Here is a 26,937-nt window from a genome sequence, read left to right as displayed (position 1 = left end):
TTGATATTGGTCTCGCCCTCCCCTAAGAAAATGGCCAATTTCTACATTAACCAGGTCCCCAAATTGTATCACAGACTTGAGGTGTCCTGAACCCTTGACTCTAAGAACTCCCCAAACCCGTGGTTTCCCTCCGCACCAGGCCCTGATCTCTGCCCAGGGCATCCACATCCACCACGTTTCATTAGACAAGGGGAAAAAAACCTCTTTGGTAAGCCCAGCGGAGACCCAGTTCGGTCGTGGCTAACACATTGCCCCCCGCATCCCCAGCACAATAGGGAATGATCCCAAAATCCCAAGTGGGAATAGCCCCTGAGCACGAAGCATGTAGCCCCCAACCCAAAAGAAAAAAATTATTTTAAAGTTTTGGCTTTTTGGACCATACCCAGCGGTGCTCAGGAATTATTCCTTGCAGGCTCTGGGGAACCATATGGAATGCCGGGATCGAATCCGGGTTGGCTGCATACAAGGCAAATACCTACCTGCTGTGCTATTGCTCTGGCTCCAGAAAAAAAAAATTTTTTTAATAAAAGGAAAGTAGGGGCCGGAGAGATAGTCATGGAGGCAAGGCATTTGCCTTGCATGCAGAAGGACGGTGGTACGAATCCCGGCATCCCATATGGTCCCCCGAGCCTGCCAGGAGCGATTTCTGAGCGTCGAGCCAGGAGTAAACCCTGAGCACTGCTGGGTGTGAGCCAAAACAAACAAACAAACAAACAAACAAAACAAAGATTAAAAAAATGATTAAAATAAAAGGAAAGTAAAAGTAAAATAGGGTTTGAAGAAGGAGAAGCAGAAACTCAAATACACAAAAGTGCTCGGAGTGGGTCTGCCCCAAATCCTGACTTGGGGGAAGGGGACAAAAAAGGGTTGCCACCCTCTGGCCCAGGATCTAAGAATCACTGCCTTCTTCCCAAAGTTTTGAGTGAGGACTCAGGGAATCAAGTGCAGAAGGGTCCTGCTGGGCTACAGCACAGACTCTCCCCCTTGGAATTCAACCCTCCCTGGCTCTAGCACCCCTCCCCCCAACACCTCAGTGCTCGGGCTTTGCCAGAGAATTAATTCCCGGGTCTCTCCCGCACCACCACCACCATGAACCTGCCAGGTGGTGATGTCCCTGCCCCCTGCCGCCACCCCACTGGCTTTGGGGGCTGCCAACTCTTCCATTAAAACCACGTGGATGAAGCCTTTGCATTCCGCCCATAAAAAATCCACTTTGGACGTGCCACAGAGACTCCGAGGAGTGAAGGGTATCAAGTGAACACAACTAAAAAAAAAAAAAAAAAATAACGAGGCATTGTGCATGTGGTCTTGTATTCTGGTATGAAAATGAGGAGAGGAACAAAGAAAGAGACTGGGCATTGGGTCTCTGGGTCTGCTCTGGAAAGCCCTGACCCCCGTCTACTAAGTCTGGGTAAGATTTAAATCCTTCTTAGGGGGTTTCAGATGGAAATCCTAAAAGCAGCCTATACAGAGAGGTGTGAGGAAGAGGGGTTTGTGACTAGATCTTAGAGAAAGAAAACCTAGTCCATATACCCCATTTTTGACCATCAGGAGACAATTCAAATCCCGGTGTCCCATATGGTCCCCCGTGCCTGCCAGGAGCTATTTCTGAGCAGATAGCCAGGAGTAACCCCTGAGCACCGCCGGGTGTAGTCCAAAATCCAAAAAAAAAAAAAAAAAAAAAAAGAAAGATGGCTTTAGGGACCCAGGGGTAGTACAGCAGGGAGAGCATTTGCTTTGAACAAGGTTGTTCTTCTTCATCCCAGATGGTTGTCTGAGCCTGAGCACTGGAGTAACCCCTGAGCACAGATTCTGGTGTGACTCCCCCAACAAAGGAAAACAAAACAAAATAAAAAACAAGATAGTTTCAGTAAATGGGGAGGTGGTGGAAGGGGTCACTTATAGTGAGATGGAGTCCCCTCATCCCAGAGGCAAGGGACATGTGAATTAAGGGAGGGTCAGGTTTGCAGTTCTGAGACTGGTTCTGGAGTTTCCGAAGGCCCCAAGGACTGTGGTTTCTCTAGCAAGCACAACCCAGGTAGTGCTCAGGGACACAACACTCAGTGTCAGGGATCTAACTGGGGTTCAGTGGAACTTGAGCAATGCTAGAGCCTTAAGCTCTGTATTATCTCTATCTCTTGGGCCCATCTGAGGTCCTGGTGAAAGTCCAGGGGGTTGTGACTGGTCCCAGCCCCAGGCAGAAGGCCCGCTGGGCTGGTAGCAAATTTTACACTCAAAGTTTGGAGTCTCTACAGGGATCCTCCCCTCTTGGGCAATAGTGGTGGGAAAAGTCTGCTCTCCCCCCTCTCCACCCCCCAGCAAGAGCCCTGCTTCAATCCTTGTTATCTCCCCTTTACAATGGGGCTGTTGAGGGGATTTAGTGGGCCCTAAGCCCAGTGGAGGGGCGAGGGAAAACCTGGGGCTGGGATGCAGACACCTCAGGGTGCAGCTTTCTTCAGCCTTCTCTCACTGCACCTCCCAGCCCCAGAGATCTGGACCTCTCTTCCTAGGAGGCCACCCAATGGAGCCAAAGTCACAGCCTCTTTAGACTCAACCAGGAGGTGGGGAGGAGACAGACAAGATCAGAGGCACTTCTGCCAAACAGTCCATCTCCCTTGCTCTGGGGACCCCTGGTGGGACTAGAGGAGTCAGGGGGAGGGGTCATAGACTCCAGGCTCCAAGTGGGGAAGGGGCACCTTTGTCCTGGAGCTTGGGGGAGTAAGTGATGGGGAATCTGGACTAGGGTCTCATTTCCCTGAGAGTTCTCAGTGGCCCCTACAATGAGTCTGCACCTTGGATTCACAAATGGCCTCGTCTTGGGCTTCCTCTGCACCCTCAGCCTTTCTCTGACCTTGAACTTCAGAGGGAGGAATCCTAAAGCACTAGGGAGAGATGTGTGTGTGGGAGGGGGGAACATAAAATTAGGAGGACCAACACTGTAGAAAACAAGTAGAGCTCAACCGAACACCTGCTTTTTTTAAATTTTAGGGCCCACACCAGTGGTGTTCAGGGGTTACTCCTGACTCTGCACTCAGGAATCACTGGCAGGATATGGATGTGGAACCTTATGGGTTGCCAACCATGTGGCATCCAACCCAGGTTTTCAAAGCAAACACCTTCTCCACAGTGCTATCTCTCAGGCCCCCAAATATTTGATTTGAAAGAAACGAAAGCTACTGGTTCTAGACTTCCTTTCCCCACAAGCCCACTCACTTTGCAAGCCCACAGGGCACCCCCATAGGCTAGGAGGTGGTAGTGTAGATGCCCCAGATATAGGCTTGAGAGCTGTGGGTTTCCAGCCTGCTGCACCCCACTTCATCCATAAGTGTGTGATTTTCAACACAGGCAGACATTCGATGCAACCGGGGACACCGATCTTTAGTGGAAAGCTCAAGTTGTCATCCTCTGAGTCTAAGGTCTGCTCACCACACACTCAGAAGCAGCCTTTAAGGGTGCAGAAAACTCTCCATTTCCTCATTCTGGTCTCCTGAATGTAGGACCCCATTTCCTATCACCGCTGTCCTAAGATTCCCTGCTCCAGATTGTGAGTTTTCTCCCCAGGACTGATGGGGTATCTGCTGGATGGGATCACCTTAAAATGAAGAAAGCCACCAAACACACATTATCTTATGCTGCAGGAGAGAAAAGGCTCTTAGCCTTATCAGAACAATTTGGGAGCACCCCAAATCCTGCACTGCAGGGAAGCAATCAGCCAGCGGACACCCCTCCACAAATAAATCCAACTTCTGTTAGAACTAACAGAAAGAAATCAATAATTCCAGGGAGTCCCTGATGGACTGACTCTCCCCTCAGGAGGAACAGGACAAGTTAAAGCACTTTAGAATCCTGGCAAGACCCAGGCAGTCTCTCTTGCTTGCAATGAGGTGTGGTGTGTGCATTTGGGGGGCAGCCAGGCTGTAGGAACCAAATTCTCCACTGTACCCACCAAGGAAAAACTCAGGCCATTAATCCTTTTTTGTGTGTGTGCCCCACAACTTATACTGTTTTGCGAAGCTTGAGAGAGAGTCAGCCTCAGTTTCTCCACTCCATTCCTGAGCTCAGAGGGGCCACCCCATCCTGATCTGCCAGGGTGACCCCCTTGGTTAGCCCCAGAGCTCCTGAAAGCAATTGAGTCTGGCTTCTGAAATGGTAGAGTGCACCTACTTCAAGTATTTTCCTCTCTACTATGAGTACCCCTCAAGCAGAAAGGACAGGGAACCCCGTACAACTTCCTTGAATCTGAACCCTGACATTGCTGCATGGATCTCAGAGAACCCCATTTTCTGTCTACTTATGAAGACAGCCTACTCCCCAACTCCCTTCCCTAGTCCCTATAGTCTTCCAAGCTTCCTAGTAAAGTGAAGAAGGCGGCCCTGGGACAACATCGTGTTTCGGCTGGAGACTTATCGAGGCACCATTCAAAAGGGGGGTGTGTGAATCCTAAAAAGGGGGCAACCTTTCCAAACAGTGAATTCCACAGACCCCCAGCGTGGGTCCCTCCCATCCCATGTAAGCTGCATCTTGGCCAGGGATGGAGCGGGGGAACTCACGTAGGATGGGGGTGAATGTGGTAACGTGCTAGATTTCCACTGCACCACTGGCTTCACATCCTAGAGCCCACAGGGTGAGGAGACCCCTACTGAGCAGGGTCATAGCGGAGAGCCTAATGCAATTCTCCCTGCGTTGTCACGGAGAGGCCATTCCTGTAAATTCTGAAAGGTTTTTCTCCAGTCAGGCACCTATTTGGGGTCTCTGGGGAGGGTGTGCTCCCTCTGATCTCAATTTCCTCCAGTAATGGCTGCTCCCAGGAGCTCCCTGCGACTGTATGATGCCGGCTTTTTTTTTTTTTTTTTTTTTTTTTTTTTGGTGGGGGATTGCCCCAAATCAAAAGAGAGGAGCGAGCCTCCCATCCTTCTTAGCCAGGGATCCTGGGACCGAAACCAGGACCTTGCACAGGGTTTGCAGCAGTTCCTAGCCCCCCCAATCTCTCTCAGAGTTTCTGCCAGGTCCCTGCCAATCCAGATCCTACTGTACTTCCTCCTTGAGCCCGAATCAACTCCCCAGAATAGATGAAAGCCATGGCTTCTGTCACCTCACCCTTCAGTTTTTTCCAACACTGCTAGTCTCAGCGAACTGACAAGCTAATTCTAGCAATCTTTCTCTCTCTGCACCCAGCCCCCAAACTACTGACCACTAACCCCTTTTCCAAGACTTGAGGGCAATGAACAAGGGTGCGACTCTCAGCCTCAGGGCCGGTATAAATCTGGGGGCTGCCTATCCTCCTTGATTCACCTTCCTATTATTCACCCTTGTGCTGGGGAGAAATGAACCACCTCCAGAATCTGAAGGTTCTGGGGTGGGGGCATATCCCAAACTCTAAAGCCCCAAAGTCTCCTTCCAGCCCTTCCCAGGAGTTCCATCCAGGAGGATCACCACCCCCAGGCAACAAAGCTCAGTGTAACCCTACAACCAAGCAGTTCAGGACCAAGTCATGCCAAGCCCCAAATCACAAACCAGACACTGGAACCCAATTGAAATGCCCGCAGAGGCACTCAACCCCACATTTCTTAACTTTTAGTTGCCTTTTCCTCCTGGCCACCTCGGCCCTTTCTCCAGGCTTCCCATTCAAAAGGATTGTGGTCCGATTTGAAGTGACCAGCGATCAACTGTCCGCTCTTACACCAGAGCTAGCTTTGCGTTTTTTTTCTAATGCGGAGAAACCCGAGTCCTGCGGGTTTTACTTGCTTTTGTTGCACGCGGACCCAGAAGCAGGCTCAGCCCTAAAACCATTTGGGCTGAGCCTTCCCTGCTCAGGGTGGGAAGGAGCCTCTTGCTAGAAAACAAACCCAAAGAGGTGATCCATCGCTCTTCGGTCTCTAAAACAGGGCCAAGGGGTCTCCCTTTAGGGCAGGACTTGGCATTGTGCATCTGGTATGAAGGTCTGAATGGGAAGGCTTCTCGGCCCAGCCGGGTAGGGTTGGAAACAGGAAACGGGAACTGAGGTCCGTGGCTGTGAGAAAAGGCTGGATCCAGGAGCAAAATGAATGGTAGCCGGGACCTGGCTGGGAGACACTGGACTGGCTACTGCTTCCAGCCAGCCAGCCAGCCAGTATTGGGGGATCTGTGGGCCTGGACCTCCTGGCAAAAGCACGCCTGCTCCCCTGAGATTACCAGGGCTGGCTTTCCAGAAACAAGTGCTTCCTCAGGTTCTCTGGGTAGGGACCACCTTCTTGGAGAAACCCCACCATCACGGGACACCTGTCCCTTGTCACCTGGTGTCCTCCCGCTGAAGCTGTTACCAATATTAGTGCTGGTTCCAGGGAGCATGCAACCACCAGGAGGAATGCATTAGACCCCAGAACAGAACATTGTACCCAGCTCTCTGCTACGGACCACTCTGGAAGGTGAAGTTTTTGGAACAGCCGGGACACGCCAAATGGGAACTGTGTCTCTACCACCTGGCTCCATGTTCACCCACAAATCTCACAAGCTGGGTGCTGGTAGGGAATACTAGCCCTGGGCCCCAACACTTTTTAACACCCTAAGTGTGTGTTTATGTGTATAGGAGTCCCTGGCTCCCAGAAATTCTGGCTCTCAGTGGCACCTGAGTTTCAGGGCTCACAGTACCAACTCAGAGCTGCAGACCAGGAGACCCTGGCCGGCCGGCCGGCCTGCCCTTCTCTTGTCTTCCATTTGGTCTTCCGCTTGCATCTCTTCTGAATCTCGAACACCTGACCTGACTCTGACACCATCCCTGAGAGCAACAAATACATAAGAGGCCAGAGAACCGCAGTCAGAACTGCCCCCAACACAAGTGTTTAGCACGAAGTCAGGGCCTGCTGGGCCCAGGTTAGGTCCTTTCTGACCAGCAGGAGAAAAACACATTAATTCTACTTGGAAAGATGGGTTGAAGGAAAGGAAGGGAGAAGGACGAAAAGGGGGAATGATGCGAGAAAGAGGAGGGAAGAAAAAGAAAAAATGAATGGAAAGGCTTGAAAAAAAGGGAAGAGGACAAATGAAACAGGAAAAAAGAGAAAAGGGAGAAAAAAGAAGGAAAGAAAGAAGAGAAAGAGAAAGGAAGAGAGAAAGAAAGAAGGAAAGAAAAACAGAAGGAAGAAAGGGAAAGGAAAAAAGAAAGAGAAAGAAAGAAAGAAAGAAAGAAAGAAAGAAAGAAAGAAAGAAAGAAAGAAAGAAAGAAAGAAAGAAAGAAAGAAAGAAAAACAGAAAGAAAGAAGAAAAGAAATCGCGATTAGCTTAAAACAATTCCTAGGCTTGCGGTCCTTGTACCAAATATCCTGACCGTCTAGTCCTCACCCCAGCTCGGCCTCCCCAAACGTTGGGGCGCGCGGGTCAGGAGGCTGAGCGGGTCCCGTGGGCAAGCTCCAGCCCCTGGGTCCCCGCCGGTTCCAACGCCTCGGGGCTCCCCAGCACCCCAGCTCACCTTCGGGGAACACGGCGCGCATCTTCAGGTAGCTGGTGGTGAGGCGGATGATGGACGCCTTGTCGAGCTGCGAGGTGATGGCCGAGGGCAGCGGGAGCAGCTTGGCCAGCTCGTAAAACTCGCCATTTTCCTTCTCCCTCCTGGTCTTGGCCGCATTCTTGGACTTCTCCTTCATCGCGCCTCGGCTCCGAGCATATTAGATCCGCAAGTGGCGGCCGGAGATGGGGAAGGGGGTGCCGGGGCCGCGCGCGCGGGCAGGTGCGTCGGGCCAGCGGGGGACCCCGAGACACCTCCTCGGCCGACCCGAAAAGCCTGGAGACTCCGGAGCTCCGCGCGCTGCAGCCGGGGTGCAGCCTTCTCCAGCTCGCTCCGGCTGGGCTGCCACGTCCTTTGCGCCCTGCCCGGCGCGCGCCCCGACTTTCCCGGGAGGCGAGTGGACTGGCCGGCGAGGTTCAGTCCCGGAGCGGGTTTGGGGAGCCGCGATCGAGAGCCCCCTCCGGGCTGGAGGGCGGCGGCCGAGGAGCCATGGAGCGCTCGGGAACGCCTGGGTGCTGGGGGCGCAGGCGGCGGCTCCCTGCGCTTCGGCGGCGACGCGGCGCCCCGAGCCCGCGAAGTGTGACGAGGGCGCAGCAGCCCCTCGGTCCACGTGCGTCCGAACCCCGTTTGTTTATGGCGGACCCGCCTTCGGGCGGAGCGCCCCGCCGCCAGCCGGGGCCCCCGGGTGGGGGTTTGGGGGGGCCGGAGGGGGAGGGACCAATCTGGCCTCTCCAACCCGCGCGTCCCGGGCGCGCCTCCGGGTAAAGGCCTCCGGGGATTCGGCGCCGAGACCCCCGTCGCCTCCTCGCACTGCCGGGGCACCAAGGAAGCCGTGGTGAGTCTTCGGGGCTCGCCCTTGGGGACGCGGTGACCCTGGGCGCACGGCTGCGCGGCGGGGAGCGGTGGCAGGAAAGGCGGGTGGTGGCCACTGCGGGGAGACCGAGGCCTCCAGGGGGACCCGCAGATTTAGCAAGGGGCCCTGGGCCCTGGAAGCAGGCGCGGCCCCTTCTCCTCCCTCCCGCGTTGCCGACTGCAGAGTGGAAAGTGGGGTGTCCAGGAGGAAACGACAGGAGCGCAGGAGGAGCAGAATGGCCCGGGGCCCCTGCTCTGCTCCAAGTGAGAGGTGCGCTTTGCTAGGCGCTGGGACCGCGGGGGGCTCTGATCCAGGGGTTCCCTCTCCCCCCCCCAGGCTTCTCCCGAATCTCCAACGGGGTCCAGAATCAGCCACCGAGGCTTTCGCCCTTTGGCCCAGCGCAGCGAGAAATTCGGGCCACGAGCTCCTGGGACTGGCGTGGTGAAGGTCGCCCTAGGAGGGCCATCGACTTGCCTAACGGGGGGCCACGGGGGATGGCGCAGACGGCTAGTTGCAGTAGGAGGCGCCTATGGAGACGTGGCCGGCCGGTTTCCCTTCAGGGTCACCCCACCCCCATCCACACAGCACGCGTCTACACCCCGGGGAAATCTTCGTTCCCAGCGGACCTCGGCGATCTTGAACCGCCTTCCCCTTCCCCACAGCGCTCTTGGAGTTCGAGATGCAAGGTCCACCAAGGGTGGACGCGTGGGCTGGGAGAACCCCAAGTTCCCCAGTGCGAGGGTCAGGGGTCACCCAGAGCGAACTAGGTCGCGGGCTCCAGGGGTGGGAACAGCTGGGTGCTTGATCAGCAGGTCGGTCAGAGATGGGCCACAGGCTGCGTGACTCGAGTTCAGGGCGCTTTTTCTCTCTTGGGGCCTGTTACTTCGAGTCTGGTATCCAGAAATGACCCTTTGCCAGCTGTCCCCCGCCCTCCAAAGGGCGATGAAACCACCTCTGGGTAGCCGGCACCCTAGTCCTTCAGGGACCTCTTTGAGGTTTTTATTTTGGAAGGGGGAATCGACATATTTGGCGGTGCTCAGGCCTTACTCCTGGCTCTGCATTCAAGGATCACTCTCGGTGGGGCTTGGGGGAACAAGAGGGGATGACAGGGATTGAACCCAGGTTTGCCGCTTGCTTGCTCCAGGGACCACTTTGAAGGTGAAATCTCCAGCAGTGTTGGAGGTCTGTATCAGGAAATCGGGACAGTTTGCTGGGGAGGCCCCTCCAGCTGATTCTACACCGACCTCACTCCCCGTGAAACCCACAGAATTATGGCCCAGGCTCCAGGAAGAGACTGGTGCACTGTAAAGTTTGGGGCGCATGCTTTCCCTGTGGTGTTCAGAGCTAGGAGCGCTGGTTACAGCTTTCCAGTCGTGTGTGTGGGCGCAGGGCGGGAGCAACCACGGTGGGTGTTGGGGCTGCAGGAAGCCCAAAAATCCTAGTGACTGCTTCCCCCCCCCCACACACACTACGGCTTCCCCAGGCCACCCCGAACTCAGGGGTCGCCTCGGTACCTCCCTGACGGTGGAGGATTTAACGCTCGCCCACGATTTGCGTCTCAATTATGTACCCAGGAGAATTCCTCCCAGGCTTGAAGGGGATTAGCCAGATCGCAGAAACATGGTTAAGTGGCAGAGGGAGAAAGCCCCGAACAAGAAGCAGAAACTTCACTCAAACCCCGGCTCCCGCCTTTGCCGGGAAAGGGGTTCTCTGGGATCGGAGCGCCCCAGGAGACAAACCAACCCGCCTTCTCTTTGCTGGGATTCGGTATCCAAGGGGAGCTGGGGGTGTTGGACCCGCTTGATTTGAAGACTAGCAAACTTGCGAGGATGGGGCGAGTGGGAGACATGCTCAGACACCCCACGGTGACCCGCACCCAACCTGTTCACTCAATACACGCACTCACGCACACACGCACGGATACGCGGGCCTGCACCGCGCTAGGCGCTCTAGTTTACTGCCTCAAATCCTCCTGTTGTGCCGGGAAGGCTGGGCTGCGTGGTACTATGTGACTATGGAACAACCTGGAACCCTGGGGCAGGGGACTTGGGCTAGACGCCCCAAAGGCTAGAAGCCACGTGTCAACTCCCAAGACCCAAATGGATGCTAATCAGAATGTGGGAGGTGGCCGCGCGCCACACCTGCTCTGCCTGGGTTACCTGGCGCTGGCTCAGAGGGTCTGTGTTGGGGTGAAAACCAGCCTTGCATGAACGGGGGGAGTGGTAGGGACCCGTCTCATGACTAACCTCCCCGTACCCACCTCTCCATTCCAGGACATTAATCCAACTTTGCCATTACCCCAACTGGCAGGGGCAAATCAGGAGGTGAAACTGGAGCGAGAAGAGAGGAGGGGCGCACTGAAGCCAGAGAGCTGGGCGTCCCACCTCTTGTGTGGTTCTGCTCCCCTACTTCCCGCGTGCTCGCTCGAGCGCACCCCGACTCGCACCAGCACGCCTCGGCTTCCTCCCACCCCTGTTCGAAATTTTCCATTAGGAAAGCGATCTGGAAGAAATTGAGGCCCCGAGAGGAAGGAGGAGGCCCCACCGCCCCACATCTGCTGGGATTTTCCACCTCACGTGCTCTCCAACTGTTTTGGGGCGCGCGCCAAGCGCTCGGCACCTATCTGCGGCCCAGTTTCCCCAGGGAGCCGCCATTGGACGAGGGGAGAGGGAAATCCAGGGCCTCCTTAGGGTCCCCCAAGCTGCCCCAGTTTCCTTGGGGAAAAGAGTAGACAATAGACTTGGCGATTGGAAGCTCCATTTGGAGTTTTGCGGGTTTTAATTGGGGAGAGGTTGGGGGTCATGCAAGGGCTGTGTGCCTACGCAGTTAGCCTACTAATTCCTGGCTCTGTGCTCAGGGGTCACTCCTGGAGGTAGAACCAGGCTCGGCCTAACCCCGGTACTAGCTTCTCCAGCCCAGCTTCTTCCATCTTTCTTTCCTTCTATTTCCTTTCCTTCTTTCTTTCTCTCTCTTCCTCTCCTTCCTTCCTTCCTTCCTTCCTTCCTTCCTTCCTTCCTTCCTTCCTTCCTTCCTTCCTTCCTTCCTTCCTTCCCTCCTTCCCTCCCTCCTTCCTTCCTTCCTTCCTTCCTTCCTTCCTTCCTTCCTTCCTTCCTTCCTTCCTTCCTTCCTTCCTTCCTTCCTTCCTTCCTTCCTTCCTTCCTTCCTCCCTCCCTCCCTCCCTCCCTCCCTCCCTCCCTCCTCCTTCCTTCCTTCCTTCCTTCCTTCCTTCCTTCCTTCCTTCCTTCCTTCCTTCCTTCCTTCCTTCCTTCCTTCCTTCCTTCCTTCCTTCCTTCCTCCATTTCCCTCCCTCCTCACTCCCCCCCCTTTTTTTTTTTTGCCACACCGGTGATACTCAGGGGTTCCTCCTGGCTCTGCACTCAGAAATTGCTCCTGGCAGGCTCGGGGGACCAAATGGGATGCCGGGAATGGAACCCGGGTTCACCCTAGGTTGACCACTCTCAAGGCAAATGCGTGCTGCCGCTAAGCCATCTCTCCGGCCACCCTCTGTGTTTCAGGAGTTGGAGCAAACGACTGGAGCAAGTCCCAGCAAAATGAAATGCGGACTACAGGGCTTTATTCCACATGACCCTTCCATATGAGATCCTTTGTCTATAGTACAGACAGCAGCAGCCTCAGGAGTGAGCAGAGATTGTGTGTGTGTGTGTGTGTGTGTGTGTGTGTGTGTGTGTGTGTGTGTGTGTGTGTTGTGGGGTCGGCTGAACTAGCATAAGAAAAGAGGAAACTCAAGCGCTGTTTTTTGTAAACTCTGAAGAGACTCCACCCGCTTTCTTCGGGTGGGTCAAGGTTACTCCCTGAAAAGAGCAGACAATAATGAAAAATTATTATATTGCTGTTTAAAGGCAATTACCGGCATCCCGGGCAATTTCTCCAAGGCCGGTTCCTGGTTGTGTCCGGGCAAGACGGAGTGTCTGCCCACAGCTTCCTTCTTTCTTTCTTTCTTTCTTTCTTTCTTTCTTTCTTTCTTTCTTTCTTTCTTTCTTTCTTTCTTTCTTTCTTTCTTTCTTTCTTTCTTTCTTTCTTTCTTTCTTTCTTTCTTTCTTTCTTCTTTCTTTCTTTCTTTCTTTCTTTCTTTCTTTCTTTCTTTCTTTCTTTCTTTCTTTCTTTCTTTCTTTCTTTCTTTCTTTCTTTCTTTCTTTCTTTCCTTCCTTCCTTCCTTCCTTCCTTCTTTCTCTCTTTTTTCTTTCTTTCTCTCTCTCTTTCTTTCTCTCTTTCTCTCTCCCTCCCTCCCTCCCTCCCTTCCTTCCTCCCTTCCTTCCTTCCTTCCTTCCTCCCTCCCTTCCTCCCTCCCTCCCTCCTCCCTCCCTCCCTCCCTCCCTCCCTTCCTTCCTTCCTTCCTTCCTTCCTTCCTTCCTTCCTTCCTTCCTTCCTTCCTTCCTTCCTTCCTTCCTTCCTTCCGTTTTTCCCCCTTGCTTTCTTTCTGTTTTTGGTTGATTTCATTTGGGCTCTGTTCTCTCCCTGCAAAGTTTCTCCACTGGAGAAAGTATTTACTGCGAGGCTGTTGGGAGTCAGAGCAATATCTAGTAGATCCTCTGGCTTTCCCCTGGCTCCCAGAACCTCTTGATTTAGGTTGTTCTGCCTTTGGGAGTACACAGTCAAAACTGGGTGGGTGGGGAGGGAATAAGAGATAAAGCCCCCCCCCTTTTTGTGTTTTTTGGGTCACACCTGGCAGTGCTTAGGGGTTTTTCCTGGCTCCGTGCTCAGAAATTGCTCCTGGCAGGCATGGGGGACCATATGGGATGCCGGGATTTGAACCGACGACCTTCTGCATGAAAGGTAAACGCCTTACCTCCATGCTATCTCTCCGGCCCTGTAAAGGCCCCTTTTTAAAAAATAAATAATTCCATATTGTGAGGTCTTGTCCCAGCTCATTAATCAGCTCTGGGCTGATTGGGGGCTCCCCAAAGCACATGTTCCTCCTGTGGGGGCTGAGATGCTCCAGGCCACCAAGACAAGCTAAGACAGATGCCCCAGTCCTAGTGAACTTAATAGCCATGCCTCCTCCCCCTTTCTGAGGCTAGTATTCAGGGGAAGCCAAAAAACAGTTTGTGCTACTTGTAATTAAAAATCGTGATTAACAGAGTCCCTGGGTGAGGGCTTTGAGGCACAATGGATGGTTTGGGGAAAGGCGTCTCCAGATTTTACCATGAAAGAGGATAGCCCTGACTGCTGCCTTATCCCTCCCCAGCTCCCCAAGCGAACCTCAGACCACCGCCTCCTCCTAGCCCCTCTAGAGTCTAAGAGATTTGGAGCAGACCTCCGGCACACAGCCTCCCACCGTCTTCTGGAGAGAGTCAGCCACCTCTACCTTTCCTACCCCTCAGGGAGACAGGGGCCAGGCTTCCTGTGCTCCCAGGGGCCCCAATGCGGGGTCGGGAATCAAACCCTGGTGGACAGCACTAAGCCAGTGTGCATTGAGTCTCTTGTCCTCTCAGAGTACATGTTCGGGGCACACCCTCTGCTCCAGAAAAAAAAAGCTTTCCCCCAATTTTGGGTGGCATCTGCAAAGACCCTGTGCCAGAGGAGCTAGGGCAATCTTGCAAAGTCGGGTGCACGCTGCGATTTCTTCCTCCCCGGCTCTACCAATCACCCTCGGCGGCCGGGCACCCTGCAAATGGGTGAGTTAATTTAAGTCTGCTCGCAAAAACAGCAGTCCCCAAGTTCCACTTAAAAAAAAAAGTCTCAAACTTGTCCATCAGAAATAAATATTTCTGCACGTCCAAGAAAGCACATACAGGAGGGATTCCCATATCCCTTCTCTGGCTCCCTAAAGGTCCTTTAGTAAGAATCCGTCCGTGTTTGACGACTGGCGCTCATCTCAGGCAACTGCAGGGTTTTCAAAGCTCAAACTCGTTTTTACTTAATGAACTTAACGGGGCCCTTTGCAAAGCCGGGTGACGGCCCGGCTTTTTCCTCCCTTATAAGTCTGTAGAAAAAGCTTTGCTAGCTAATTCAGCCTAGATTTCGCAGAGAAAGTGCCCTGCTCTGGGCACGCGTGGGCACGCGGGCGCAAGCCCCTTCCCGCTTGGCGCGATTTTTCTTTTCATTGCTTTCCTCGTTCTTTTCTTTTTTTCTCTCCCGAAAGGCCGGCATGGAAGGCGGGTTTCCTGAGAGGTCCGGAACAGGGGAACAGACTCTTCCTTCCCCGGCGGGGAGAAGCGGGTGATGCTCTGGACAGGGCCGCGCGCAATCGGGCCGGCGAGGTAGCGGCGTGCGCCCAGGTCCAAAGCGAACCTCAGATCGGTGCGGCGCGGGGTCACCGGTGAATGGCCGCGCACAGAGGCCCCCCTCGCCGCCTTCCCGACCAGACACCCGGCCTCGGAGTTACAGACGACCAGAGAGGAGCCTGTAATGTCCCATCAGCTAGGTGTTGCCAGCCTTTTAATTCCGCCTCTGAATTCCGCAAAAGGGAACCGAATTCCGACTTTGGCGCTGGGTGACTGCCGACCAACTTGGCCCGGGCAAGACGTCCTGCTTGTCACAATGAGGTCTGGGGAAATCGGGTTTAGAAATGCATCCCGGGCAGGTGGGCAGAAGAGGGCGCAAAGCGCACAGCCGCCTGGAAACCTGGAAAGTTGGCAAGTGCCTTGGGCACCTTCGGATCCCGAGCGCACTGGGGAAGAGGTGGGTGCGCACGGCGGAGGCTCTGGGCAGAGAGGGTGGCACCAGGCTTGGGGAGAGGGCGAGCTCAGACAGACATCCTAACAAGATACCCAAACAAGCGCTCGGTGCCTGCGGGACTGTGCGTGACGCTTAGGCTGCGTGTGAGGCCCAGAGACGCCAGCCCGGGTGCGGACCTCTCGCCCCATCACCCACCTCCCCCTTTTGGGTCTCCTGCAGCTCCCCTCTTCTTTCCATGCGGGAGTGAGCGGGAGCTGGGAAGCGCTTTGCTAAAGGTGTGGGGGGCGTTGCACGCGTGTTGGGGATCAGAGGGCAAGTGTTTTAATTTTTTTGCCCTTGGTTTTTGGGCCATAACCCCAGGCTGTGCTCAGGGCTGACTGCTGGCAATGCTCAAGGAGCCCAAATGCGGGGGCCGGGAATCGAACCGTGGTAGGTAGGCAAGCGCCCTACCCTATTGGACTATTGCTCCAAACCCAGGGGCTATTGTGTGTGTGTGTGTGTTTTGTTTTTTGGGGTCACACCCAGCGGCGCTCAGGGGTTCCTCCTGGCTCAGCTCTCAGAAATCGTTCCTGGCAGGCACAGGGAATCATATGGGACGCCGGGATTCGAACCACTTCAGTCCTGGATAGGCTGCGTGCAAGGCAAACTTTCTACCGCTGTGCTATCTATCTCTCCTGCCCTGCATTTTAGTCTTGATTTGGGCAAAGCCTCCTGTGGGATTTCCCCTCCCAGGACTCATCCATGCAAATTCAGAGTCTTGATCCGAGTCGGACCCAGTGTGGTCCGGTATGATGGAGAAAAAGGAGGTTCAAACCCCTCGAACCCCCCCTTTTCTTGACCCTATGCAGAATTCCTTTAGGTGCCAGAGTAATAAACACCCAGAGGGGGGAGACTGGGATAGAGCAAGATCTGTAAAACCGAGGACTTAAAAACTACCACTTCCCCCCATTTGAGAATGTTTTGCCCGGCGGGAAGCTTTGGTCCTTGATAAGTTTCTACTGCGCGTTCTTTCATCTGGCACAAAAGCTCGCACTTCCTTAGATTTTCAGAAGTCTCAAAATACACTTTGCCGATTGCCCCCAATATTTTGCTCTTTTATCCTCCCCAAGACCATGTTTTCGGGTGAGCCCGGAATCCCCGAGGCTGTTTTCCCAGAAGCTTTTGAACCTGGAAAATTGAACCTGCAAGATTTGCTCTTTTTGGCAATTTTCTCCTTGCTTCCTTCAGTCTGGGCAGTTGGCCACGATCGATCGAGGATCCATAAGGCGCTGCAAGAATTCTCCAAGATCTAAGCCAACTCAAGACCTTTATTTCAGGGTGGTAGGGTGGTGTCTTTTGTGCATTTAACTCGGGAACAGTTCCTACCTATAGCCAGCGCTCCAGTGCGCCTTGGGCAATCTTCACTTTTGAGTCCATAGGAGCAAGTCAGGGGAGGAAGAAAGAAAGAGGTAGAGGTGAAGTCAGGGGTAGGAAGGCGGGATGGGTGGCAGATAAGTGGGACCCTGTCCCATCATCAGGACTCTCAAGGCGGCTTGCATCGGATGTGACCCCTTCAAACCTTTTAAAAAGTCCTTTTATTTTAGTTTTGCTTTTTGGGCCACACCCGGCGACGCTCAGGCGCTCAGAAATCACTCCGGGCAGGTATGAGGGACCTTAGGGGATGCCAGGGATTGAACCCAGGTTCGTCCTGGGTCATCCACGTGCAAGGCAAATGCCCTACCCACTGTGCTATATCACTTGGGGCCCCTCTAAAAGCCCTTTCAAACAAGGCAGCGACTAGCAGCCGGCTTGGCGTGTGGACTTGATTTGCTCCCTGCAGAGTTAGGGGCCAGGGAGGGAACAAGATCAGCTCCATTATTACCCAGGCCCCAATAATTGTGAGTGTTTAGGGAGGTCTATTTCAAGTAATTGACCAGAAAATACCTCTCTGTTTAAGCAGCATAGAGCGCAGGCTGGTGAAAGCCAAGGAATTTACTCAATAGTTCTTGAAGCCTGATGCTTGTGTGCTTGTATGTGCGTGCGTGTGTGTGCTCATGTGCGTGTGTGTTTAGGGAAGCTGTCACCTCTGACAAATGAAGGAAGGAGGAGGTGTGCCAGGAAGGTACACCTGCAAAAAAGGGTCTGAAATTCCAGCCCGCCCATCTGCCCTTTTAAGAGCACCAGCTTCCCCACTCCTCACCCCCGCCTGGCTTGAAGTTCCGCAGTTAGGGTTTGGGAAAGCGATTCCAGAAATGGAAATTCACGCTCATTATCTTACATAAACATTTGAATTTCCAAAGGATCTGGATGGAATCAAGAGGCTAGGCTTCTTCCTATCTTCCTTAGTCTTTCTTGCAGGCTCTTTTAACAGCTGAAAACTCGTAGTAGCAGAGAGGGGAAAAAAAATCATTCAGATGAAGAGAAAATTCCTAACTGGAAAAAATAAAATAAAATAATGCCCCACGACCCAAAGCAGCTTCAAGTGAAATTGCAAAATGTAATCTAGTGCAAAAAGACCTTGGAACACGACTTCACCATCAAGTGTCTTTTTTTTCTACTTAGGTTTGTCAAGCTTCTCTGTGAATCTTTTGCGGGTGTGAATAGATCCCATGCAAAAGTGGCTGATGGATCTTTTAGGAATCCAGACTTTCAAGTTGCCTTTATTTTTTCTTTCCTGCTTCTGCTCCTGACCCCAGAATCTGCTTCTCTCTGGCTACTTTCTGTCACGGTTGTCAGGGCAACCTTGGGGGCAGATTTCTCAGGAGTGTCTCTAAAAACATTATTCATAATTAAAAAGTGATTCCTAGAAATCATCAGGAAAATCATGGCAAGTTATGTACCAACATGTTCTCAGGCCATGTGGAAAGAATAAAATCATTATGGTCTGGTTGGATAAGACTGTCTCCTGGTCGGCCGGCCAGCCCCCTGTGGTGCCAGGAGGACCCAGGACATCTGCAGAGATGTGAGGGCAGTTGGTGGGATGGGGCCAAGAAAGAATTTTCCAGGTATTTTCTATATTGATAATGTACCTTAAACTCTGTTCCTTTAAGGACTTCTTGCTGGAAGAGATATCTCTAATAGTCTTAGAATTTTGGTTTGTTTGCTTTGGGCCACACTACAGAGGTTATTCCTAGTTCTGCATTCAGGGATCACTTATGGCAGGCTCAGGGGACAATGTAGGATGCTGGGGATTTTACCCAGGTGGGCTGCATGCAAGGCAAATACACTATCTGTTAGATGATTGCTTTTGCTCCAGTCTTAGAGAGATTTTGTCTTGACAAGGGAAATAATGATGCTGGGGAAATTCCACATGACACAAAAGACTAAGAGCTCTTGAATCTGGATCCAACTGGGGGTCTGGCAGGGATTTAGCCTATTGATGGTGAAATTCCTAAAACAAATGGTCCAGCCAACCCAACTGTTCTGCCGAAGAGAGCAAGAAGCAAGCAAAGGTCCCCAGGTTTTAGTAGTCTTGGGCCCTGTGACTGGTATTTCTCTAGGTGCCAATGCACCTAGGGAGAGAGGCATGAGATTTGGTCAGGACTGGTTATTTCACTGCACTGTTGTCTCACTATTTGTTTTCAGTAATCCTATCATAAGTATTTTTTTTTAAATATGGAACGCTTCACGAATTTGCGTGTCATCCTTGCGCAGGGGCCATGCTAATTTTCTCTGTATCGTTCCAATTTTTAGTATATGTGCTGCCGAAGCGAGCACAGCATAAGTATTTTTTTTAAGTTTTGCATAATGATCCCACTCTGCTTTTACTTTTTTTTAACAAATATTTTTTGGAGGGTATAAAATCTGTGGCAATTCTACAGGGATTTAGTGGCCAGACTGTCAAATGCAACTTCTGAAATATTGACTTCCATCCTGGGCACTTGGTGGGGCAATGTGACAATGTGACAATTGTTTTTGTTTTTTTAAGCCACACCTGGCAGTGCTGGGGCATGTGGGTGGGGTGCTACTCAAAGTGTGGGTGCTGGGAGGCCATGAAGTGCCAGTGATGGAACCCAGGAGCTGTGTCACACTAGCCTTTTGAGTTGCAGCCGCCCCAGCCTTGAGCAGTTAATGTATTAAGCAACTCAGCAGCAAAGCATTTGTATTTGCTACAAAATGACTCCCAAATACCTATAGAAGAATAGATGTACTTTCCAGCCCTGTGCCCAGTTGCCCAGAGGCAATGTGGTGTGACTGTTGGATCGATTTTGACTCTTCACACTCAGCTAAACCCTGGATTTAGGGGTGAGTCACCTATGGTGGCAAGGTGGGGTGCAGGGCAGCCCAGGGCTGGACTAGCTCTGGTGAGCTTGGGTTGGTGTATTTAAAAGAAAACACCTCTCCAAGCTGGGCATCTTCCCAACTTCTGGTGCTTTTACACATGTTGATACTCATTCCAGAAATATCCACAGGGAGACCACTGGGTGCCAGAACCCCTCCAAACAATTCCTATAATGCAAGTAGCTTCTTGACATAGACATCAACTCCCCCCAAATGACCGTGAGACCCCCCCTCCCACTCCTGCAGGTCCTGCTTGCGCTGGTCAAGGACTCAAGACATGTTCATAGCTTTGGAGATAGTAACCCTATGCCTGATCATTTGTCATCAACTCTAAAATGCAAAACTCCTCTTGTCAGAGTATTTATGTAATGGTTAAGGAGAGGAACTTCTCTGTTGGCCAGGCTAGGTTTGACTTTTATTTAACCTTCAGTTTGGTTTCCTGTACAACAGGGAACTCAGTTACCCCAAAAGATGGTTGGGAAATTTTAACTGAAAAAAAAAAAGTGAATGACAGCTATAATGAATTATCATCATCATCTTGTTAGACCACATTAGGCTTTTGGAATTTATAATATTATGCTCTGGAGACTATCCCAAAGAGCTCTGGGTTTATGAGTCAAGTGAGGTATATAGGTTCTCATGGATATATATGTTTATATATGTATATATACATATATGTGTAGAGATATTTTATTCTTTCTTTTTTTTCCAATTCTCAGCCCATCAGGAAGTGCTGTTCAATGAAAGGACACAAGGATGCAGTTGCTGGGAATTCTCAGTTCATTGGGGGCCTCTAGGGCCACACTGGTCAAGGACTGGAGCCATAATACATTGAAGAAGGCACTTGCCTTGCATGTGTCTGACACAGCTTTGATCTCCAGCACCTGTATTTGTACCATGGCTTCTCTGGAATGATTCCTGAACCAGTAGTAAACCCTGAGAACTTCTAGATGTGGCCCTCCAAAACAAAAAACTGAATAAATGCTTGAGGAACCATGAAGTAGTACCAGAGATGAAGCCAAATCGAGCATATGCAAACCTTAGTCCCTGTACTGTCTCTCTGGCCCCTACAGGTGCTTCTTTTTTTTGAATTTTTATTGTGATCAAAATGGCTTACATATCTTTCACAGTAGTATTTTAGGTACCTATTTGTAGCATATGAAAAAGTTTCCATAAGATGATTCTTGGAATTGTATATAAAAGTGTTTCCTTAGGATTGTTCTGTGACTTTTGCCCCACCTGACCCTTCCAGGTGGGGCGCTGTGGAGTTGGCAATAAATAGCTTGAGGGACAGGAGTGAGGGGTCCTTCTGTGAAAAGCTGCTGGCTGCAGGAGGATTCTCTGGCTCTCCTTGCCCGATCTTTTAAACCCTATCGTTCTTGTCTGTGTGGATTATTACTTGCTGCGGATAAATATTACCAAGGTCTTCCCCCGAAAGGGGACAAGGGGATGGGAAGTAATTTCTCATTCTGGGGACTGTTCTTGGATTCACAAATACCCAGCCAAGATAACGGCGAAGATATCTTGCACCTATTAACATTGAATCAGGGGAATACCCATCACCAAATTTGTCCTTCCCACATCCCAGTTCCCTTTCTGCAACCCATATACCCCACCATCACCCTCCAGGCTGCTAGAGTAGGTGGACCCCTCTTGGTCTAGCTTACTGTTAGTAGTCATATATCTGTTTGGTCCTGGTACCCTCCCTTGTTTCCCCCTCTATTTAAGAGGCAGAGCTAGATGAATCGAGTTATGTGGTTTTGTTTGAAGGAAAGAAAAGCAATAGAATGGGATACGAAATAAAAAAAATAAAAATAAATAAAAAGAAGTCAAATACTTTGAAAATGGGTGGAGACCTTCTAGAGGCTTTCAACCTCAGTTTGAGAGAGGACATGAAAAAGGTAATTGAAACACCACAACAATACAGAAAGAAATATCAAATTAAATATCCAGTGAGCACTAGAGCAATAAAGACAAGCACCACACAATAGTCTCGGTTCTGAAATCAAATCATGCTGGAGTGCAAAAAGAAAGAGAAAGATGGGGCCGGGCGGTGGCGCTGGAGGTAAGGTGCCTGCCTTGCCTGCGCTAGCCTAGGATGGACCGCGGTTCGATCCCCCAGCGTCCCATATGGTCCCCCAAGAAGCCAGGAGCAACTTCTGAGCGCATAGCCAGGAGTAACCCCTGAGCATCACAGGGTGTGGCCCAAAAACCAAAAAAAAAAAAAAAAAAAAAAGAAAGAGAAAGATAAGATAAAATAAAATAAGATGAAATAAAATAAAATTGGAGATATCAATTTTTCCACTCAAAATCAGAAGTATTCATAGAAAGTGACTATTAGTGATTTCGATATTACCACAGTTCCAGTCACAATCTTTCACATATTATCTGTTCACCAAATATTCTCTCTCTTTTTTTTTTTTTTTTGGCTTTTGGCTTTTGGGCCACACTCGGTGACGCTCAGGGCTATGCACTCAGAAGTCGCTCCTGGCTTGGGGGACCATATGGGACACCGGAGGATTGAACTTCGGTCCATCCAAGGCTAGCACAGGCAAGGCAGGCACCTTATGTCTAGTGCCACCGCCCAGCCCCTCACCAAATATTCTCAAATGTAATATCACTAGATTGGCCTCAGCATGTTGCTTCTTTTTCATAATGTTGTTGCTATAGAATCTGTGATGCGTTGTTTGTTGATGACTGAATAAATGTTACTTAATACTTTCTAACAGTCAAATATATATTGCTCTCTATACCTTTTTTCCACCTTGGGGGATAGGCAGAAATATTTTCCTGTTTCTTACAGAGCTTGCCCTCTCATTAATTTTCCAATATAAAAGGCATTATGTTGCTGTTATATTAGGTATTATATTTTAAGGACTTCATAATTATAATTTCATCTTAATTACATTATGTAGAACATTAAGGCAGTGTACTTACATGCTATATACTTAGGTACAGTGTCCCTATTTTTTCTTTTTTTTAAATTTTTATTTTGATCATAATGGCTTACATATTTTTCACAGTAGTATTTTAGGTACATATCAACATTGAATCAGGGGAATACCCATCACCAAATTTGTCCTCCCCCATCCCATTTCCCCTTCTGCAACCCATATACCCCACCATCACCCCCCCAGAATGCTAGAGTAGGTGGTCCCCTCTTTGTCCTGCTCACTATTAGTGATCATATATCTGTTTGGTCCTGGTACTCTCCCCTGTCTCCCCCTCTATTTAAGAAGTGGAGCTGGATAAATCGAGTTACGTGGTTTTGTTTGAAGGAAAGAAAAGCAATAGACTGGGGTACAAAAAAGAGAAAAAAGAAAGAAGTCAAATATGCTGAAAATAGGCGGAGTCCTTTCAGAGGATTTCAACCTCAGTTTGAGAGAGGATGTGAAAAAGGCAATTGATACACCACCACAATACAGAAAGAAATATCAAATTAAATATCCAGTGAGCACCACAGCAATAAAGACACACACACAACAGTCTTGGTTCTGAAATCAACTCATGCCGGAATGCAAAAAAGAAAGAGAAAGATAAGATAAGGTAAGATAAGCTAAACTAAGATAAGATAAGATAAATAAAATAATATTGGACATCAACTTCAATCTCTAGTGAAAAGTAACTTAAGGGGCTCAAGTGTTAACTCATTGGAGAGCATGTTTGCCTTGCATCCCTCAGCATCCCATATGGTCCCCTGATCCTGCCAGATGTGGTTCCAAAACAAAATAAATAACAAAAGAAATATTAAAGGTGTTGAAGTGATAGCACAGTGGTAGAGAGTTTGCCTTGCATGAAGCTGATTTGGGACCTGTCCAGTTTTGATCCCTGGCATCCTATCTGGTTCCCCAAGCCTGCTAGGAGTGATTTCTGAGTGCAGAGCTAGAAGTAACTCCTGAGTGCTACCGGGTATGGCTCCAAAACCAAAATAATTAAAAAAAAATAAGAAAAGAAACGTGATTAAAAAGATGGTGAGTGCAGATAGGGAAGAGGGCAAGGGGGAGAACAGGAGGAAAACTGGGAACATTAGTGGTGGGAAATGTGCACTGGTTGTACATTGTATGACTGAAACGCAATCATGAACAGCTTTGTAACTGTGTATTTCATGGTGATTCAATTAAAGGATTTATTTATTTAAAAAATTTAAAAAGATTGTGAATGCTTAGTATTTTGGCTCAATACCTTCCTCAGAGACACATCCTGGCTAGCTGGCTGTCAAGGATCCCTTGTAGCTAGGCTCCTGATAGGACATCAGTGTGGCCCAAATAAAGTGCAAGCCTAGATAAAGCCTCACTTGGATGCATTTGTGGTTTTTGCTCAGACACAGTGGGGTTGTATTTTGACTTGTACAGCCATGTAAGCAATGGGTCCAGTGATGATGCTCTGAAACCAATAGTTGGATTTGTGTGTTAGAAGCTCCCTGGTTCACAGCAAGGCAGACATTGAGGTATTGGCAGGCCAGGGCAGCTTCTTGGGCTTCCTGAACTGACAGTACCAGCCACCGTCCTAGTTGGGCCATTCCACTGTGTCTCTACTCCCATCTGCCCAGCCATGCTAGAAGGAATAACTGAAGGCCCTGCAGCTCCTCTTCCTGTGTAGAACAACTTGGCCATCTCAGTTTCTGGCAGCTCAATTCTGTCTGGGTATGTCTGGGAAAGTTCCCCACCACTATACACATGGACTCACAATTAAGCAATACAATAATGACAAAGCTGCAAGAGATTTATTCCTCCAAGTGTTGATTGCAAGTATCTATTACAGGCAAGACAATGAGTGAAATTTCAGTTTTCTTCATTTGGGGGTGTCCCAAACAGTGATCAGGAGGCATGGAGCCACATCCAGTGGTGCTTGGGGACCAATGACTTTCCCCTGCAAGGTAAATACTCTTTTTGTTGATGTATTTTGGGGGCCAAGTTGGTTGTGCTCAGGGCTTACTTTTTTTTTTTTTTTTTTTTGGGCCACACCCGGCATTGCTCAGGGGTTGCTCCTGGCTGTCTGCTCAGAAATAGCTCCTGGCAGGCACAGGGACCATATGGGACACCGGGATTTGAACCAATCACCTTTGGTCTTGGATCGGCTGCTTTCAAGGCAAACGCCACTGTGCTATCTCTCCGGGTCCAGGGCTTACTTTTTATTCTGTACTCAGGGATTACTCCTACCATCAGGGGATCATATAGGGTATCAGGTATTAAACACAGATTCATGCAAGGTAAGCTCCCATTCTGCTGTGCTATCTCTCTAGTCCTCACATACATTTCTTTGAGCTTTCTCTCCTGTCCCTCAGCTTACATTTATTTATCCTTACCCTATTTTCCTTTCATAATAATAACATTTTGGCAAAGTAAGAACCACATATACAACATTAGCATCTCTGTATATCCCAGTGTGTGGTGAGCTGGACATACTATGATGTGTGTGTACATTCTGTGGTCTTTCTTAGGATAAGGTGTGTACACTCCATGATATTTCTTAGGATGTATGCATCCATAGTATGGTTTCCTAGGATGTGTGTGTTCATTCTATGATTTCCCTCAAAGACAGCAGACTCCCCTCATGATGCAGTTTGCAGATGGTGTTCCTATATTTAGTACTACCTTTACTGTACTATCATATACCATGTATGCTGTATCCACCAGTAGGAGTGATCCCAGATCCCAGAGCCAGAAGTGAATCCTGGGTGCTGTTAGGTGTGGTCCCAGATAAACTTTATTTACTAATTACCCCTTATTTTATCGCTCCAGCACCAATCAGCAATCTCTACTCCACTTTCTCTGAATTTCCCTATCTTTATTTTATTTTTTAAACTTTATTTATTTATTTGATTTTTTGGGCCACACCCAGTGGTGCTCAGGGGTTACTCTTGGCTCTGCACTCAGAAGACGCTACTGGCAGGCTTGGGGAACCATATGGGATTCTGGGAATCGAACCTAGTCTGTGCTGTGTAGGCCACATGCAAGACAAATGCCCTACCACTGTGCTATCTCTCCGGCCCCTGAATTTTCTTATTTTGAACTGCATTATAAATAGGATCATTGAGCATGTGGCCTTAGGCCTTTGGTTTATCTCACAAGCACAATACTTCAAGAGCCATCAGAACCTCCTTCTCACAGATGACTGGTATGCAACTCTAGGATTAGATCACATTGTGTTTATCCATGTTTCTGTTGATGAACATTTCCACCTTTGGTTACTATGAATGATATTCATCCAATTTTTAATTTTTCCATGTGGCAGGTTTTGGGGGACACATATTTTGTGATTTCATGACATTGAAAATTTGGGTAACAGGTTAAATTTGATGTTCAGAAGGAAAGATGGCAGTTATCATTAATGAATCTGCCGATTACAGTATTTTCCGGAGTATAAGACGACTTTTGAAACAAAAAAAAGTCATCTTTTTATTTTATTCATCTTATACGCCGAGTATATCCTGAAAAATGTTTCAATATGCCGCTAAACGAAAATTGTCTGAATATTGTCACAAAACGAATTTTCCAACTCGATCCTGCACCAATCACTGCAAGGCTGCTCAGACCGCCTCTCTAACTCAGCCAATCCAAGCAGGCTTTTAATGCATGCAAATTACACAATGTTCTGGACCCGAATCTATACTGTCAAAAGCCTGCTCAGATTGGCCAGAGAAGAGAGGAAGTCTATTACAGTATAACCTTTGGACCTTTGCTTGTTGTGATTGGCTCACTGTGGTACATACAGTTGCAGCACAGGAACGTTGTGTCTGATACAGCGAATATAGGCCTAAACCTATGTTTTAAATGCAAAATTAGGGGGTCATCTTATATACCTGGTCCTCTTATATGCTGGAAAACACGTAGTTTTATTCACATTAAAATTCTGCTCAAAGGTGGGGGTAAAGGGGTCGAGAGGGAGAAATCCGTCATGAGAAATCAACACTGCCCATGAGAAATAGGAATTGGAATATTGAACGAAGGAAACTCAACTATCAGCACATTTTTAATTCGCATCTCATGGTAACTTAATAATTAAAAAAAAAAAAAAACAACTACCCCAAGCCTTTGTACTGCTTACCCAGCAGGTAAATTTGTGAGTGGTGATGGTTTCATGGGGAAGATGGACAGAGGAACTAAGCTCTTCATACTGCTTAAGAATTGGCTCTGAGTGCTCGCTTCGGCAGCACATATACTAAAATTGGAACGATACAGAGAAAATTAGCATGGCCCTGCACAAGGATTACATGCAAATTCGTGAAGTGTTCCATATTCTTTAAAGCAAAATAAAATAAAATAAAATAAAATAAAGAATTGGCTCTGAATTGGGACAGGACTATGTAGTGATCTACCTCCAATCCAGTTTTGGTTTTTGGTATTCTATCATTAGAAATTATTTACTGAGGGTGAATTCATGGGACTTACAGGGAAAAAAATCCATCAAGTTGTCTAGTTCAGATCTGTCTTTCTACTCAACTCTAGGAAAGCGACACTTGGATTTAGGAAAGAAGTAATGATTGTGTGGTTCTCTCGTGTATCTTCCTCTGACCCACTCTTCTATTCTATGGGGCCTTCTTCCCTCTGGTCACCCCCAAATAAGCACAGATTCCTATCATGTTGCTGGTGAGGGATTACCTGCTGTTATTAATGTGGTCTGGAGCACAACTTTTACCAGGAACTTTTCCAATGCCTTGATTTGATGTAATTTTGGAGACCTGGCCCCAAAATATGTGGTCAGTGAG

At 49.5% G+C, this 26,937-nt stretch overlaps 1 protein-coding gene and 2 non-coding genes across 3 annotated transcripts in view; 1 reads left to right on the top strand and 2 right to left on the bottom strand.

Annotated features, from left to right (window-relative positions):
• Positions 1 to 7,616, bottom strand: part of SIM2 (SIM bHLH transcription factor 2) — a 44,555-nt gene extending 36,939 nt beyond the window's left edge. The window contains 1 exon segment of the mRNA XM_049785393.1: positions 7,442 to 7,616. Within this exon segment, the coding sequence (XP_049641350.1) occupies positions 7,442 to 7,616 (175 nt within the window).
• A 10,941-nt stretch (positions 7,617 to 18,557) lies between these two features.
• Positions 18,558 to 18,665, bottom strand: LOC126026685 (U6 spliceosomal RNA). The gene has a single exon (XR_007501909.1). It is a non-coding gene; the product is annotated as a U6 spliceosomal RNA (small nuclear RNA).
• A 7,701-nt stretch (positions 18,666 to 26,366) lies between these two features.
• On the top strand, positions 26,367 to 26,472 carry LOC126026757 (U6 spliceosomal RNA). Its single transcript, XR_007501977.1, has one exon. It is a non-coding gene; the product is annotated as a U6 spliceosomal RNA (small nuclear RNA).
• Positions 26,473 to 26,937: the final 465 nt, after the last annotated feature.

This window comes from Suncus etruscus, chromosome 13 (assembly GCF_024139225.1).
Source record: "Suncus etruscus isolate mSunEtr1 chromosome 13, mSunEtr1.pri.cur, whole genome shotgun sequence".
In the NCBI taxonomy this organism is placed as follows: Eukaryota; Metazoa; Chordata; class Mammalia; order Eulipotyphla; family Soricidae; genus Suncus; species Suncus etruscus.
The sequence above is the reverse complement of the archived record's forward strand: the minus strand, read 5'-3'. Positions and strand labels throughout refer to the sequence as shown.